Here is an 18370-nt window from a genome sequence, read left to right on the forward strand (position 1 = left end):
AGTTAGAAACATAGAAACATAGAAGACTGACGGCAGAAAAAGACCTCATGGTCCATCTAGTCTGCCCTTATACTATTTCCTGTATTTTATCTTACAATGGATATATGTTTATCCCAAGCATGTTTAAATTCAGTTACTGTGGATTTATCTACCACGTCTGCTGGAAGTTTGTTCCAAGGATCTGCTATTCTTTCAGTAAAATAATATTTTCTCATGTTGCTTTTGATCTTTCCCCCAACTAACTTCAGATTGTGTCCCCTTGTTCTTCTGTTCACTTTCCTATTAAAAACACTTCCCTCCTGGACCTTATTTAATCCTTTAACATATTTAAATGTTTCGATCATTTCCCCCCTTTCCCTTCTGTCCTCCAGACTATACAGATTGAGTTCATTAAGTCTTTCCTGATACGTTTTATGCTTAAGACCTTCCAATAATAAGCGACAAGAAGCGTGTCATTCTGGTTAAGATCTGGAGGTGGGAAGGCACACAGTCCTTGTCCACCAGCCTTGGGCTCAATTGAGGTTTCTCAATGAGGAAGGCTTCTTCCTGGCTGAATTAATTAATGAGAAAATTAATTATAGGGAGAAGGGGTGTGTGACTCTCGAAGGCTTCCCTGGACAAAGCAGGGGTGATTGGAATGGGAATGAACGAGTTTCCAGAAAAATTACAGACTACAGCAGGGATGGCAAACGATGGCAAAAGAGCATGGGCGAGCGTTACTGCGCATGCACGAGTGCCCATACCCATAATTCAGTGCCTGGGGAGGACGAAAACAGCTTCCCCTGCCCCCTGGAGGTCGGAAACGGCCTGTTTCCCAACTTCTGGTGGGATCAGTAGGCTTGTCTTTCGCCCTCCCCAGGCTCCAAAGGCTTCCCTGGAGCCAAAGGAGGGTAAAAACGCCCTCCCCCATCTCCCCGGAGACTCCCTGGAAGTCAAAAACACCCTCCCAGAGTAAATGAAATAAATGAGAAATAAGAGAGGAAGAGTCTCACCTTCATCAATCATGGAATTTCCTTTCTGGGTGACCGCTTTAATGCGGGGTTCGTGGCCAGCAATCTCCGCTTGCAAAGCTTGGTGTTTTTTCAGGAGGTTCTGGACCCCAATGAGGTCTTTGCCTGCGATGAGAATATCCCAATAAAAATGCTTAGAATCCCGAAATAAAAGAAACCTAGGGGCTGTCATAAGCCACATTAGTTTGTAAATACAGGTAGTCCTTGACACAACCGAGTCCAAAATTTATGTTGCCATGTGAGGCATTGGTTAAGCAAGTTTCGTCCCATTTTACAACTTTTCTTGGTTAAGCGACTCAATGTAGTTGTTAAATTAGTTGTGTTTTGCCCAGAAGGTGAGAGAGGAAGTAGAAAGGAAGGGGAGAAAGGAAGGAGGAGAGGGAAGGAGGAAGGGGGAGAGAAGGAGGAAGAAAGGAGATGGAAGAGAAGGAGATAGAGAGAGGGGAGTGTGGAGAACAGAAAGAAGCAGACTGATCAATAACAGCAAGATTAGTTGTACAAATAGGCTACTGAATTCTGATTGAGTGGAAAATGTGTATGCTATTGATATATTCTTAAGGTATATGTATTGATGTACATATGGAAACTCTGAAGAAAAAGTAAAAATCCCCCAAAGTGTGAAAAAATTATTTATTTATTTATTGGACTTTTATGGCGCCCCTCTCCGAGGACTCGGGGCGACTTACAACATATAATAATAGTAATAATAATAATAATAATAATAATAATAATAATAATAATAATTTATTAGATTTGTATGCCGCCTCTCTCCGAGGACTCAGAGCGGCTCACAACAGGACAATACACAATATACAAATCTAATAGTTAAAAAACAATTTAAAAAACCCTTACAAAAATAATCATACAACTCAAACAAAACCATATATAAATTATGATAGCTAAGGGGTATATTAATTTCCCCATGCCTGGCGACATAAATGAGTTTTCAGAAGTTTACAAAAGGCAAGGAGGGTGGGGGCAGTCCTAATCTCCGGGGGGACTTGGTTCCAGAGGGCCGGGGCTACCACAGAGAAGGCTCTTCCCCTGGGTCCCGCCAGACGGCATTGTTTAGTCGATGGGACCCGGAGAAGGCCAACTCTGTGGAACCTATTCGGTCGCTGGGATTCGTGCGGCAGAAGGCGGTCCCGGAGGTATTCTGGTCCGATGCCATCTAGGGCATTGTCCATGTAATGAACAATATACAATATCTTAGATCCAATTAATTAAATTTAAAAGTCTAAAAACCCCAAAAACGGGCAAGAATCTAATGGCCCCAAGCCTGGCGGAATAAGTGTGTCTTAAGACTCTTACGGAAGGCAAGAAGGGTGTGATCAGTATGAATCTCCAGGGGGGAGCTGATTCCAGAGGACCGGGGCCCCCACAGAGAAGGCTCTCCCCCTATGTCCCACCAAATGATATTGTCTAGTTGTTGACGGAACCTGGAGAAGGCCGACTCTGTGGGACCTGACCGGTCGCTGGGCTTCTAAGTCACTTTTTTTTTCACTTTCTTACTTTGAACAGTCACTAAATGAACTGTTTTAAGTCGAAGGCTATCTGTATTTCCCCTTTACGTGGTGTTATCGATCCGCTGCTCAAAACCAAGCATGGTTATCAGTGAGCAGAGGGACGTGTAACGCGCCTTGCGCTCTTCCCAAGAGAGAGCCGCCCCTGCACTAACCTCGGTTGGTCGATGCTGCGATTGGCTCCTTCTCTCTGATCCAGGTTTCTTCGTCTTCGACGTCGCGGAAGAGCTGCTGAAGGCGGAGGGAGTCCGCCAGTTTCTGCTTGCGGGCCACCATTGGCTCCTTCAGGGCTTCGTAGCGGGCCACCAAAGCCTCCTGCTTCTTCTTGATGTTGTCCGCATCAAAGTGCCCAGCCTCTTGAAATTGGCGAGCCTGGATGGTGATGCCGTCGATGCGGTCCTAAAACAAGAACTGAAGGTCAGCAGTAGCCACCTTGCAAGGACCATCTATTCTGAGCAAATCCAAAGTTGCGTTCCCTTCTCTCATCCTATTGGACAATGTGATGGACATGTGGGTGCAATGGTAGGGGGCTGAACTTTCTTTTGGGCGTGGAAAACCGGAAGCCTTTAGATTCGGATTTTTCCCAGATGTGCCAATATGACATCTCTAATAGAAAGGAACTTTGAGGAATGTCAAGCCTCAGTGTTCTTTCTTTGGGGGTATTACTTGCAATCCTGACATTTGGCCAATAAAGAATTCAATTCTAATTCTAATAATTCTAATTATCCCGGCAATTCTGCAGTTTATGTACCTGAGACAAATTCCTTGTGCATGTATAATAATAATAAATAATAAATAATAATAATAATTATTATTATTATTATAATTATTATATTATTTATTAGATTTTTAATAGATTAAATAATCTATTATTTAATAGATTATTATTACTATTACTATTACTATTACTATTATTATTATTATTATTATTATTATTATTATTATGTCAATACAACACAGCAAACGAGATCACTATGCTGGATTTCGTATTTCATCACCAGTCGGGCGCTTCCCAAGCACCTTGGACTGCGTGATGTAGTGGCGAATTATGTTTGACGATCCCAGTAAAGTGGCCTTTTGCAATTGACAGATGGAAATGTTGTCAATTCCGATGGTTTTCAAATGTCCGCTGAGATCCTTTGCCACTGCGCCCAGCGTGCCAAGTACCACTGGGACCACTTTCACGGGCTTATGCCAGAGTCGTTGCAGCTCGATTTTTAGATCTTCGTATTTCACTAATTTCTCTAGCTGCTTCTCCTCAATTCTGCTGCCTCCTGGGATTGCGATGTCGATGATCCACACTTTCTTTTTCTCCACAATCAGGATGTCTGGTGTGTTATGATTCAGAATTCGATCAGTCTGAAGTCGGAAGTCCCATAGTAGTTTTCATTTTTGACCACTTTTTCGGGTTTATGATCCCACCAGTTCAGTCGGATTATTATTATTATTGTTGTTATTATTATTATTATTATTAGATTTTTAATAGATTAAATAATCTATTATTTAATAGATTATTATTACTATTGCTATGGCTATTGCTATTATTATTATTATTATTATTATTATTATTATTATTATTATTAATTAGATTTGTATGCCGCCCCTCTCTGGAGCCTCGGAGCGGCATCATGCTTGGCCAATAAACAATTCTCATCCTAGTTCTACAGTCCTTCCACCAGCCCTCCAATCATGACTGGCCTACCTCGAGGGGAGGGCTGGGAAGGTGGGTAAAGGGAAGGGGCTGTACCTGGTGGGCAGCTACGTCCGCCTCCAGCAGAGCGTGTTTCTTCTGCAGATTCTGAACGTTGGTTAGGTCTTTGCCGTAATCGTCAGAAGCCAAGTGGCCTTCCACTTCGTACAGCCACAGCTCAATGTCTTCCACGTTGCGGTTGAATTGCTGCTGCTGGTTGGCTTCACACAACTTGATCCCTGGAAGGGAGAAGGGGAGACTTCAGAGCTCTTTTATTTATTTATTTATTTTTTATTTATTATTTAGATTTGTTGCACTTTGATACCCCTCCATCGTTCTTAGAAACATAGAAACATAGAAGTTTGACGGCAGAAAAAGACCTCATGGTCCATGTAGTCTGCCCTTATACTATTTTCTGAATTTTATCTTAGGATGGATATATGTTTCTCCCAGGCATGTTTAAATTCAGTTACTGTGGATTTACCAACCACGTCTGCTGGGAGTTTGTTCCAAGGATCTACTACTCTTTCAGTAAAATAATATTTTCTCATGTTGCTTTTGATCTTTCCCCCAACTAACTTCAGATTGTGTCCCCTTGTTCTTGTGTTCACTTTCCTGTTAAAAACACTTTCCTCCTGGACCTTATTTAACCCTTTAACATATTTAAATGTTTCGATCATGTTCTTCCCGTCCTCCCTCCCTCCCTCTTTCTCCACCGTGTACCTTTCAGCTCAGTAGCTTCCAGCAGCTTCTTCCACAAGCTGATGACCTCGTTCATGCGAACGGCCACTTCGTCCGAGGCGTAATGTTTCGTGTCCATCAGGTTCTGCCCGGCTTTCTCGAGGGCATCGATGCGGCTCTGATTGGCCGAGAGCTCGGCTTCAAACGCCTGGTGTTTCTGGACCTTTCCTTGTAGGTTGGACGGGTCCTACATAAAGGAGGAGACCGGATCAATGGCAGTTGGGTTGGGCCAACCTTGGGCACAAAGTATCATGGGAGACAGGGATTATAACAGTTTTAAAGGACAGCAAAGCGGCATTCCTGAATTAGGAGAAATTGGTTCCAGAATTTATTTATTTATTTATTCATTCGGTCGGTCAATTTCTATGCCGCTCTTCTCATGAGACTCAGGGGTGACTCACAACATATTTAATCCCTGTAAAGCATGGACTGGAATTATTCCAATTTAGTAACTTGGGAGTACCAGACCATGTAAAATAGTTAGTAAAACAGATTTTGCAAATAGATATCATGGAGGGTTCAGATATTTTTAATTTCTTCCCCCAACTCTCCTCTTTCTCTCGTTCCCTCTCCTTTCTCTTTCTTTCTCAAATACACCCATCCAACAATATACAGTGGTACCTCGTGATATGAACCCGGGGTTCGGAAATTTTTTGCCTCTTGTTACAAACTTTTTTCGGCTTACGAACCCACCGCAGATCGCAAAATGGCGCTCTGCTGGGCACCGCCGCTCGGCTATCACCTTTTAAAACAGCCGGGGGGCGTTCTCCCGGACACGTTTCGGCCTCCAGGAAGGACGTCTTCATGATGTCAAAGCTCCGCTCATGGAATTCCCTATTGGGATTCCCCACCTCCTTTCCAGCCTCCAGATCGGCCGAAAACGCCAACGTCGCCGATCGCAAAAACGGCACTTTGCCGGGCGGCGGCGCCCAGCTGTAACCTTCTGAAACAGCCAGGTGCTTCTCGGCGACCTCCGGAACCCAAACCCGAACCCGAACTTCAGAAGGTGACAGCTGGGTGGCGGCGCTTCTCGGCGGCCTACCAAATCTGAACCCGAAAAGTTCGGGTTCGGGTGAACGCCGAGAAGCTCCCCGGCTGTTTTAAAAGGTGACAGCCGGGCGACGGCGCCCAGCGGAGCGCCATTTTGCTATTTTTTCCCCCCTTTGCACGCATTAATCGCTTTTACATTGTTTCCTATGGGAAACAATGTTTCGTCTCACGAACTTTTCGCCTTACGAACCTACTTCCGGAACCAATTAAGTTCGTAAGACGAGGTATTACTGTATACCGCGTTGCAGACACACCTTGTAAGCCTCATCCGTTGCGGTTTTCATCTTTTCATTGATCCAGCTTTTCAGCTCATCTGAGTCTCTGAAAAACTGCTGCAGGTGGAAGGAGTCGGCTAGCTGGGTTCGACGCAGCATGGCCCGTTCGTGCAAGGTGTTGCGACGGCTCAGCAGCTGGCAAAAGATAGAAACACACAAGCCTGAATTGACAGCAACCATCTTTTCTTTCAATTGCATTCTGCAGATAATCTCTCTGCCCCCACCCCAAAAAAGATACCTAACAAAGAAGGGCAACAAGGAAATACGCAAGATACGAGGTTGCATTTGAAACTTACAGCGTCTCTGCGGGTGGCCACGTCTTCCTTGGCATAATGGTTATTCTGAATCAGTTTTGTTGCAAATTCATCCAGAGCCTATAAACACAAAGGGATTAATTTACTCAGGAAACGGGATTATGGATTGTAACCCTTTTGTACAACTCCACTTATTGGTAACTCTGGAGAAAATAAATAAACCTCTCATCGGCATAAAGAAGTTGTGAAATATAACTCCTAGCATGGACACAGTGCAAAAATTAGGGCGAGATATCCCTGTTCGAGTGGGAGGGGGGGAGACAGGTGGAATTGTTAGCTACCACCAAAGGAATGATATGAAGTGGGAATAGTGTTCCCTCGATTTCCGCGGGGGACGCGTTCCGGGACCGCCCGCGAAAGTCGAATTTCCGTGAAGTAGAGATGCGGAAGTAAATACACCATTTTTGGCTATGAACAGTATCACAAGCCTTCCCTTAACACTTTAAACCCCTAAATTACCATTTCCCATTCCCTTAACAACCATTTACTCACCATTATTACTGGTACTCACCATTGAATAAGACACTTAGTGATCCTGATATTTATAAACATAATTATTTATTAACAATAATTATTATTTTTTGTTATTTATTTGCAAAAATTATTAGTTTGGCGATGACATATGATGTCATCGGGTGGGAAAAACCGTGGTATAGGAAAAAAAACGCGAAGTATTTTTTAATTAATATTTTTTGAAAAACCGTGGTATAGGCTATTCGCAAAGTTCGAACCCCTGAAAATCGAGCGAACACTGTATAATAATATCCTACATCATGGACCAAAACTAATTAAAATAAAACTGCAGGATTTATCCTTCAGTCTGAAGAAAATAGCTTGACCCCCAAATCGTCTTTTGTAGCAGTCCCCGAGATATTGGAACACTGCTATCAATTTATCCTTAGTTCTAAGTTGCTTCTCTCCTTCATTAGTTTCCCCCCATTGCTTCTTGCCCTACTCTCAGGTGCTTTGGAGAATAACTTCACTCCCTCTTCTTTGGGGCAGCCCTAAAATATTAGAAGACAGCTATGATTATTTAAATAATCAAGAAGACTCAGGATTTTATGATATCTGGCAGAAGGTACATACTTGGTGGGATAAAAAGAAAAAGAGATAAGCTTGTTGTTATATTACTTTGAAAATTTGAACTTAAAATCATATTAGATTGTGACTATAATATAAATGTAATGTCTTTTTCTCTTATCTTCATTTTAGTTAGATTTAATCCACAAATTAAGAATTTATATATATATCCTTATAAACTTTTAGATGTGTTTTTATGTAGTGTCTTATAATAGATATTTTCATATATTTTGTAGACGGTGTTAAACAACAATAACATCTTTCTTCTTTTTATATAATGAAGACTTCTATTTTGAGCAGAGCGACTGTAGCTCCACTAAATGTTATATGTTGTGTTTGTTATGTTTGAGAAAAATAATAAAAAATATTTTTTTTAAAAGAAGACAGCTTATGATGTCACCCCCTACTCCTCTTCACTATAGCTAGGCCCAGTTCCAGCAACCCGTCTTTATATGTTTTAACCTCCAGCCCCCTAAATCATTTTGGTTGCTCTTCTCTGCACTCTTTCTAGAGTCTCCATATCTTTTTTTACATCGTGGCAACCAAAATTGGATGCAGGATTCCAAGTGTGGGCTTACTGAGGCCTTCTACAGTGTTCCCTCGCTTTTCGCGGGGGATGCGTTCCGAGACCGCCCGCGAAAGTTGAATTTCCGTGAAGTAGAGATGCGGAAGTAAATACACTATTTTTGGCTATGAACAGTATCACAAGCTTTCCCTTAACACTTTAAACCCCTAAATTGCAATTTTTCATTCCCTTAGCAACCATTCAGATTATTACTCACCATGTTTATTTATTAAAGTTTATTAAAAAAAATATTTATTAAAGGCAGAAGAAAGTTTGGCGATGACATATGACGTCATCTGGTGGGAAAAACCGTGGTATAGGGAAAAAACCCGCAAAGTATTTTTTAATTAATATTTTTGAAAAACCGTGGTATAGATTTTCCGCAAAGTTCGAACCCACGAAAACCGAGGGAGCACTGTAATTGGTATTAACACTTCACACGTTTTTGATTCAATCCCTCTTTTTATGCAGGTTTTAAGTCCCCACCTTAAATGCCTAATCAAGTGTGTCCTCTTTGGAAAACCAGCCAGGGTTATCTTTCAGAATTGTCAAGTAGCAAGTCCTGATGAATAATTTAATTGGTTTAATGACCCGGAACCAATTATAAAAGCTATCTTGTAATTGGGCTTACCCATGAAAATTGGGGCCATGTCACCAGGGATACCTTACCTCAATTAGCAAAGGCTTTAAACTTTGATGGTGTAAATCTTCTACTCTTGGGAATTTAAATTGGATAGGTTCTCAAATATAGGGCTGTAAAAAGACTATTATAGCTAAGTGTTTCATTTTCTTACAAGTATTTTTTGTTAAATCAAATGGTATGAGGAACAGTTGTCGCTCATCACTCCAGGGAAATAGATAAATCCAAAAATGGCTTTGTTGTGGTTAGCTCTGGCCCAGCTCCTGCCCCAAGGACTGTGGATGTGGGGGAGACATCCACATGCTGCAGGCCTGTTTTGCGCCCCCCCCCCCCGGTGGAATCTGCTGATGAAGGCTCCTCTGACCAAGAAGACATAAGTGACAGGGAGGAGGAGAGTGTGGCAGACAGCTCAGAAGGAGATCAATTATCTAGCTCCTCCTTGGATTCAGAACAAGAGTTCATGATACAGCCACACATGCGGAGAGCGATGCATAGACAACAACTGAGAGATTATTATCAAAGAAAATGAGGCCACCAGTGGTTGGGTGGGGCTGTGGTAATTAGTGAGGCTGCTATAAAGAGCAGCCTGTGGGTTTGGCCATTGTGGAGGATTATCTGATCGTTGTGTTTCGTGCCTGCTTTGCTGACTTTGACATTTGTGTGCTGATTTTTCCCCGCTTTGAAACTAAACCAGAGCAAAGTGTGTTTCACTTTGTGAAAGAAGAAGGACTGTGAATTGCCTTACAGCTGCAAGCTAAGTATCACAGAACTGATAAGGGACTTGTACAAAGTACCAGTTTGTTTGGAGACAAGTGCTCTTTGCTATACCAAAAGAGGGCTTAAATTAAGTGAATTTTCATTATAAAGAACGTTGTTTTGAATTTTCAAACGTGTGTGTGTGTCTGAAATTGTATCTGTGCATTTTTGGGAGGATTCTACCAGAGAGCTCGACAGAACAGGCTTACAGTGATTTTCTCTTCTTGGGCGCTAAGTGACTTCTCAAAATCTTCGTGCTTCTTCAGCAGGGCCTCCACACTATCCAAAGAGTCCCCGAGATCTTCATTCAGCAAGAAGGCCTTGAAAAGAAAGAGAACGTGGCATCAGAGATTTAGAGCAAAGCAGACAAGCCCCAGTGGAAGGCGGACAACAGAAAGGCTGTTTGGGCAGAAGGCAGAATATCCTGATGGAACCAAGGCACAAGGATCTGGAGATGATCATCAGAGCCACCAGACTTTTAAAAAAAGGACCAGGAAGAAAATAGGGCCCCATGCAAAAGATCTATAAGTCACTTAAGGATGCCAGGTCTGCAAAAAGCTAGTAGACTGGGCGAATTACCCACAATACCTCAGACTTCCTCCAGCCTGATCCCTTAGGAAAGAAAGACCCTCGACTCTGTGTCCTTTTCTGATAGGTGGTTCTTCCAGTGGTTCTGAACCTTTCTAATGCCCCTTAATACAGTTCCTTGTGTTGTGGTAACCCCCAACCATAAGTCTAGCGCCAATTCCCCCAACAGAGCTTTAAGATGATTGGCAGGAAGGTCAGAGGGATACCCCCACCGTAAACACCTGATAGGTCAGATTGTAAAAATACATTCCAAGGTACCAGAATAGAAGCTTTAGTTCCTATTTTCGCAAATTACTCAAGACCCACCTTTATCGCCAGGCATGGGGGAACTGAGACATCCTTCCACCAGGCTTTTATATTTTATGTTTGGTATGTATGTGTTGTATGGTTTTCAATTGCTGGGGTTTTAGATATGTTTTATTTTAATATTAGATTTGTTTCACTGTTAGATTGTTTCTATTACTGTTGTGAGCTGCCCCAAGTCTTCGGAGAGGGACAGCATACAAATCTAATTAATAATAATAATAATAATAATAATAATGATGATGATGATAATAATAATAATAACACCAGGAGAAATTTGTCTTTTTTCATGGTCTTAGGCGACCCCTGATGTTGGTTGCAGGAGTTGTCAAGCTGCAACTGAATTTCCCACGCTCAAAAGATACAGAGAGTTCCCCCACATTCCAGCCATGTCCGGTCCGTCTTCGGCCAATAAGGGTCTGCCTAGGTGTTTTGAGAACGTTCAGATGCTTAATGCAGCGGCCCGCAAACCTTTTGGGCACCAGGGATCAGATCCCATGGATCAGAGGAGGCATGGTTTCACATGCTGCATCCCATGGATGGCAGTTGGGTTGTTTGCACGGCCCAGGTCAGTGATGACGAACCTTTTTTTGCTCGGGTGCCAAAAGGGCATGCGTGTGTGCCCACACCCATAATGCAATGCCCACCCCTGCGCATTCATGCACATCCCCCGTATCTGTGCTGCCCCTTGGTGCATGGGCGTAGGCTTCACTAAAGACTCCAGATTTCCGGTAGACCTGTTGGGTTGTTTTTTGCCCTCCCCAGACTTCAGGAAAGCCTCCGGGGCCTGTAAATAGTGGAAAATTGGCCCAATGGGCCCACTGGAAGTTTGCTCGGGAGGCTTTCCTGAAGCCTGAAGAGGGCAAAAACGGTCTCCATCCTGCCCTCTGGAAGGCCAAACATCAGCACACTAGAACTGACATGGGGCAAATTTTTGCCATCACGGGCCTAGGTGCTGGCATGTTGCGGACCGGTGCTGGTCCCTGGACTGGGGGTTGGGGGCCCCTGGTTTCGGGTAATCCATATTCTTTCTCGGGGTGCACAGGCACAAAGTGGTTCTGAGATCATCTTCCCTTGTCATTCCCTCCTCCCAACTTCCCATCAAGTATACATGCAGGTGGCTGGCCCATTTGTTTCCCCTCTTGAGTCTTTGATGGCAAGGATGCCAGCCAGGTGCCAAGCCGAAGACAACAGACCTGCCCACTCACCTCTTGTTTGCTCATCCAGTTGTCCACCTGCTCAGTGTCCCGGTAGAAAAGCTGCAGGTCCATGCACTGCTCGTATTGCTGCCGACGAAGCTCCCAGAGTTCCAGCAGAGCTGTCCTTTCCTCGGAGAGGATGGTCAGCTGGGAGAAAAAGGAGAAACCAACTGGACGTCAGAGGCAGCCAACACCAAGAGTCAAACTGTTCTTGAGAAAAACCTATCTGCCTACTAGAACAGGATAATAGAGTTGGAAGGGACCTTGGAGGTCTTCTGGTCCAACCCCCTGCTTAGGCGGTGTTGTGGTTAGCTCTGGCCCAGCTCCTGCCCCAAGGACTGTGGATGTGGGGGAGACATCCACATGCCGCAGGCCTGTTTTGCCCCCGGTGGAATCTGCTGATGAAGGCTCCTCTGACCAAGAAGACATGAGTGACAGGGAGGAGGAGAGTGGGGCAGACAGCTCAGAAGGAGATCAATTATCTAGCTCCTCTTTGGATTCAGAACAAGAGTTAATGATACAGCCACGCATGCGGAGAGCGATGCATAGGCAACAACAATTGGGAGATTATTATCAAACAAAATGAGGCCACCTGTGGTTGGGTGGGGCTGTGGTCATTAGTGAGGCTGCTATAAAGAGCACCTGTGGGTTTGGCCATTGTGGAGGATTATCTGATCCTTGTGTTTCGTGACTGCTTCACTGACTTTGACTTTTGTGTGCTGATTTTTCCCCGCTTTGAAACTAAACCAGGGCAAAGTGTGTTTCACTTTGTGAAAGAAGAAGGACTGTGAATTGCCTCACAGTTGCAAGCTAAGTATCACAGAACTGATAAGGGACTTGTACAAATTACCAGTGTTTGGAGACGAGTGCTCTTTGCTATACCAAAACAGGGCTTGGTTTAAGTGAATTTTCATTATAAAGAACATTGTTTTGAATGTTCAAACGTGTGTGTGTCTGAAATTGTCTCTGTGTATTTGTGGGAGGATTCTATCAGAGAGCCCGACAGAACATTAACTAGGTGAAAACCAGTGGGAACCTTTAGAGTTGATTGGCACCAAATCTGTGCCAATATGATATTTCCAACAAAGCTAATTCTTCAAGGAATCTACCTGCCTTGGAGTTTGACTGGGTGTAGAACTATTATTTGGAAACCTGATGTAATACAGAACAAGCCAATTTAAGGAGGGGGAAGCTGGTCAAAACACTTTCCTGAGTGGAGAAGAAGAAATGGTGTGGACCCCATGAGCTCTAAACACCCTCTCCCTCCCTCCCTTCACCTACTTGCTGGTAGTAAAGTCGGTTACCTTCTCTTTCACTTCATCAGATGCATAATGGCCGGCAGCAAGCAGGGCCTGTCCAGAGTCATCCGCAGATTTAAAGCTGTCTTCGTGAGCGTCGATTTCTCCCTGCAACCAAATAACAGCCAGAACATGGTCAGAATTGTCGTGACAGTTGAGACACGCAAAAACAAAACATACCCACAAATGCACTGTCTTTCAGCAGAGTGGGGTGATGCATCCGGTAACAATCAGGCCGTCAGGCCTGGAAGCCATCTTTTGCAATGGGAACCAAGAACATTCCCACAGGTGGCTGGCCAGAGGAGGAGCGAAGTAACTAAGCAACCAGCAAGCACCCTGATTGGATAGCTGTCAGGCCTGGAAGCCATCTTTTACCTTTCTGTATTCAGGCCTGCCACCTCTACTACTGTGGGAAACGGGGAGGCGAGATTGTACGGAGCCAGTATGATACATAGTCGTCACGACATTCCTTTCTCAGAGAGTCAAGGACATCTTACCCTGCACCTGGAGGGTTGGAACTGGGAGGCCTCTCCAGTTGGGACTGTACTTTGATTGGACTATGTGATGGGCATATGGGTGCAGGGGAAGGGATTTGGGACTTTCTTTGGGTGGGGAAAACCTGGAAGCTTTTAGATTCGGGTTTCCCCAATTTGCCAATACGACATCGCTAATAAAATGGAACTCTGAGAACCTTCAAGCCTCGGACTTTTCTTTTGTTGGGGGTGTTGCTTGGAACCCTGACACAGGCAGGATTCTGGAGGCCAAAACGTAGCTGAGAGGACCAAGAAAGGCTGTTGTGGCCCACTAGCAGCCTGTGCAGCTGGCACTCGAGTAGGACAGTGGGGAGGATGGCAAGAACTCGGTGCCAGAGGAAGAGGTTCACCCAGGGCCTTCGGAACCTCCAGCACCTCACAGCATCGATGAGGAAGAAGAGGCTTCTCCTCTTCTTGATGCCAGAGTGCGCAGAGCAGCCAAGAGACAGGAACGGTTACTCCAGAGGAGGTCTCCTCGGGAGTAAGACTGGGGACTAACTGGCCACACCCCTAGTCTATTTAAGGACAGCAGAGGCAGCTAATAAGAGAACATCATTTGCAAAAATCCCATTTTGGTTATCAAGAATTGAATCTAGGCATTTTGCCAACACTACTACACTACGTAACATATCAAGACCTATTTGTTCTTCTTGGCTTTAAGACTCTTTGAACTGATATCAGCTTTTTAATTTAATTTAATTTATTCAACTTCTATGCCGCCCAGTCCTGTAGGATTTACGGAGGATTAATGAGGATTAATTAGTAGCTGGCTGCTTGACAAAAAAGACTTTGTAGACTGGTGTGTGCATATTCATTGCTAAGATGTTTCATTAGTAGTGCTGTTGAAGTAAATAACTGCACACAAACTGGGTGTTGTGTTACGTTCTTGGTGGGGACAGAACAAAGGCCTTGGTGGCCCATCCATAAATTCCATTCAAGGCAAAATGCACCAGCTGGACAGTTGAAATTCAGTTAGCCAAGGGTCTGGTTTTAAGGGGAAGGGAGCTGGCATGCCAGCTGGATGGATTCCTGGAAGGACACTGGCAGTTGCTCTCCATCAGGCTGGCTAAAGGGTATCTGTGATTCAACCACCGATATATAAATCCAATAAATAATAAACGTGCTATCAAACTTCTGTGGTCCTCTTTTACCTTATGCTCCTGGTGTCTATCCAGCAGGGCCTCCGCTCCCGCTACATCGTTGGCAAGCTCGTCAGCATTGATCAACGCTTTCATTTCCGTCACCCAGCTCGTTAAATCCCGAAAATCGGCCAGGAATCGCTGCAGTCTTTGGGGGATGAGTGAAGACAGAGGAAAAGAAATGAAACAGCGCTGCACATTAATCCAAGCTTTTCCATCCGGGGTAGGTTTGATTTAAATCAAGTCGGTTTAAGTCACGATTTAAATCACTAGTAAAAAGAAAACGCTTGATTTAAATCATTTATTTATTTATTTATTTATTTATTTATTTTGTCCAATACACAATGAGGGTTTTAGTGGGTATATATCAATATACACATAGTAAAATACATGATTAGATTAGATTAGATTTATTGGATTTATATGCCGCCCCTCTCCGCAAACTCGGGGCGGCTAACAATAAAAAACAGTACATAATAAAAATTATGAAGGTTATAGAGGAGATACTCATAGTAAAATATATCTAAGAAAGAATAGAAAAGAAGGTATAATAAACATATCAATGAAAGAATTGAAGAAGAGATATAGGAATAGAGGAAAGGTATAGGAGATATAGGAGAGCAATAGGACAGGGGACGGAAGGCACTCTAGTGCAGTGTTTTTCAACCAGTGTGCCGTGGCACACTAGTGTGCCGTGAGACATGGTCAGGTGTGCCGCGAAGCTCAGAGAAAGAAAACAAGAGAGAAAGAAAGAGAGAGAGAGAAAGAGAAAGCAAGCAAGAGAGAAAGAAAACAAGAGAGAAAGCAAGCAAGAGAGAGAAAGAAAGAAAAAGAGAGAGAGGGAGGGAAGGTGGGAGAGAGAAAGACATACAGGGAGGTAGGGAGGTAGGGAGAAAGAGCAAAAAAGAGGAAAGAAGGAAGAGAGAAAGAAAGAGGGATGGAGAGAGAGAAAAAAGAGGAAGGGAGAGAAAGAGGGAGAGAGAAATAGACAAAAGGGAGGAATAGAGAGAATTTTTTTGTCCAATATTTTTTTAGCCGCCCCCCCCCCTCAATGTTCCCCATGGTTTTGTAAATGTAAAAAATGTGCCGCAGCTCAAAAAAGGTTGAAAATCACTGCTCTAGTGCACTTGTACTCGCCCCTTACTGACCTCTTAGGAATCTGGATAGGTCAACCGTAGATAATCTAAGGGTAAAGTGTTGGGGGTTTGGGGATGACACTATGGAGTCCGGTAGTGAGTTCCACGCTTCGACAACTCGGTTACTGAAGTCATATTTTTTACAGTGCTTCTCAATTATTTTCTGTTATAATTGAGAAGCACCCCCAAGAAGAAGTTAACATTTCATGCCGCCCACCCCTCTGCCGACACGCATCTCGCAGCCCACCCCAAATTGCACCCCACCGCAAGACGCGCATCTTGTCTGACACTTTTACCAGTACCTCCATCATATTCCTCGGCGTTGTGTCCAGGGCAGCCCGTTCTAAAAGAAAACATCTCCCAAGTCCGAGAAGTTTAATTGAACTCGTAAGATGTTTTCTTTTAGAATAGGCTATTGTGTGATAGAGAAAACTCTTTTCTCTATCACACAATACTAGGAAGAGGGGGCACTCCCTAAAGCTCACAGGTAAGAAAGCGAGGACAAATAAAGGGAAATATTTCTTCACCCAGAGGGTCAAGAATTGACAGAGCCGGTCAGAACAGCTTGGGGGTAGGAGAAGAAGTGAATCTCTCTTTACGAGCATTATACAGGGTGTCCAGGGGAAAAGCATTTTGAAATTCCCTGATATTTCCCTGACATTTCCCTGTAACTTGCGATCTAGTTAAGGCGCGGTCGTAGTTGGTGTCATACCAAATGGCTAAGCCATGGAGAAATATCAGTAGCCGAGAAAGCAAGTTGTTGCCACAGCTATGTTCATTTTTGCTTGACTCTGCCAGACAGCGTGATCCATTATTTTTTTTTACATTATTTTTCCCTGATTTTTAAATATTAATAATTTTTTCCTCCCTGATTCATTTCATTTTCCCCCCCACAAATTCCCTGATAATTCCCTGATATTTTCCGAACTGGCGATTTCCCTGATAATTCAGCTGCGAGAGCAATCATGGGCTTCCCAAGGCATGCCCATGTTACACCAACACTCCGCAGTCTGCATTGGTTGCCAATCACTTTCCGGTCACAATTCAAAGTGTTGGTTATGACCTATAAAGCCCTTCATGGCATCGGACCAGAATATCTCCGGGACCGCCTTCTGCCGCACGAATCCCAGCAGCCAGTTAGGTCCCACAGAGTTGGCCTCCTTAGGGTCCCGTCGACTAAACAATGTCATTTGGCGGGACCCAGGAGAAGAGCCTTCTCTGTGGCGGCCCCGACACTCTGGAACCAGCTCCCCCCAGATATCAGAGTTGCCCCCACCCTCCTTGCCTTTCGCAAGCTCCTTAAAACCCACCTCTGTCGTCAGGCATGGGGGAATTGAATTTTTTTTTCTCCCTTCCCCCTAGGCTTATAGAATTTATACATGGTATGCTTGTTGGTCTGATTGGTCTCTTAAATTGGGGTTTTTAGATTACTTTTTAATATTAGATTTGTTTACATTGTCTTTTTTATTGTTGTTAGCCGCCCCGAGTCTTCGGAGAGGGGCGGCATACAAATCTAAATAAACTAAACTAATTCCCCGATTTCCCTGTTTTCCAAGTCTGCTGCACACACTGATTGTAGCAAACTTACCGGTAGGAGTCGTTCAAACGTGCGTGCCTCTCAGCAGCCCGGGTACGAATCTGCTCCCAGTTTGCAATCAGTTCCTCTCGCTTCACGTGGATCTGAGACGCGTTGAGAGGGTGGGACTCCTGCAGCCGGTCAGCCTCTGCCCCCAGAGCCTTCACCTAAACCCCACGGAGAAACGTAGATTAACCCCAGAAGAGCAACAGAAATGAAGTTATTTAATTTATTTTATTTATTAAACTTATCATCAAATAAAGTTGTAACAATGTCAAGAAACTGTGGCAAACTCTTAAAAAAAATCATGCATATTCTTTACAAATGTCATCATATTTTAATGACCCTGACAGTACCACGTACTGCACTGGTTTGGTTTTCAATATATGTCGTTTGGCGGGACCCGGGGGAAGAGCCTTCTCTGTCGTGGCCCCGGCCCTCTGAAACCAGCTCCCCCCAGAGATTAGAATTGCCCCCACCCTCCTTGCCTTTTGTAAGCTCTTTAAAACCCACCTCTGCAGTCAAGCATGGGGGAACTGAGATATTCCTTCCCCCTAGGCCTTACAATTTATGCATGGTATGTTTGCGTGTATGTTTGGTTTTATAAGGGTTTTTTAGTTGTTTTAGTATTGGATTGTTACATGTTGTTTTTATCATTGTTGTTAGCCTCCCCGTGCATACAAATCCTAATAATAATAATAATAATAATAAGAAGAAGAAGAAGAATAAGAATTAACCAGCAATGTACACTGCTCAAAAATAATAATAAAGGGAACACTCAAAGAACACATCCTAGATCTGAATGAATGAAATAGTCTCGTTGAATACTTTGTTCTGTACAAAGTTGAATGTGTACAACAGCAGGTGAAATAGATTGTCAATCAGTGTTGCTTCCTACGTGGACAGTCTGATTTCACAGAAGTTTGATTTACTTGGAGTTATATTGTGTTGTTT

At 43.7% G+C, this 18370-nt stretch overlaps 1 protein-coding gene across 4 annotated transcripts in view; it reads right to left on the reverse strand.

Annotated features, from left to right (window-relative positions):
• Nucleotides 1-18370, reverse strand: part of SPTAN1 (spectrin alpha, non-erythrocytic 1) — a 119176-nt gene that overhangs the window by 74001 nt on the left and 26805 nt on the right. For all 4 annotated transcript variants that reach the window (XM_070758862.1, XM_070758861.1, XM_070758860.1 and 1 more), the window contains exons 8-18: nucleotides 17429-17583; nucleotides 14717-14852; nucleotides 13039-13140; nucleotides 11744-11881; nucleotides 9854-9964; nucleotides 6586-6663; nucleotides 6269-6424; nucleotides 4947-5151; nucleotides 4281-4462; nucleotides 2689-2932; nucleotides 993-1115 (exon numbers count right to left, since the gene is read on the reverse strand). In XM_070758862.1, coding sequence (XP_070614963.1) covers nucleotides 993-1115; nucleotides 2689-2932; nucleotides 4281-4462; nucleotides 4947-5151; nucleotides 6269-6424; nucleotides 6586-6663; nucleotides 9854-9964; nucleotides 11744-11881; nucleotides 13039-13140; nucleotides 14717-14852; nucleotides 17429-17583 — 1630 coding nt within the window. The remainder of the gene's footprint in view (nucleotides 1-992; nucleotides 1116-2688; nucleotides 2933-4280; nucleotides 4463-4946; nucleotides 5152-6268; nucleotides 6425-6585; nucleotides 6664-9853; nucleotides 9965-11743; nucleotides 11882-13038; nucleotides 13141-14716; nucleotides 14853-17428; nucleotides 17584-18370) is intronic.

Source organism: Erythrolamprus reginae, chromosome 8 (assembly GCF_031021105.1).
Source record: "Erythrolamprus reginae isolate rEryReg1 chromosome 8, rEryReg1.hap1, whole genome shotgun sequence".
In the NCBI taxonomy this organism is placed as follows: domain Eukaryota; kingdom Metazoa; phylum Chordata; class Lepidosauria; order Squamata; family Dipsadidae; genus Erythrolamprus; species Erythrolamprus reginae.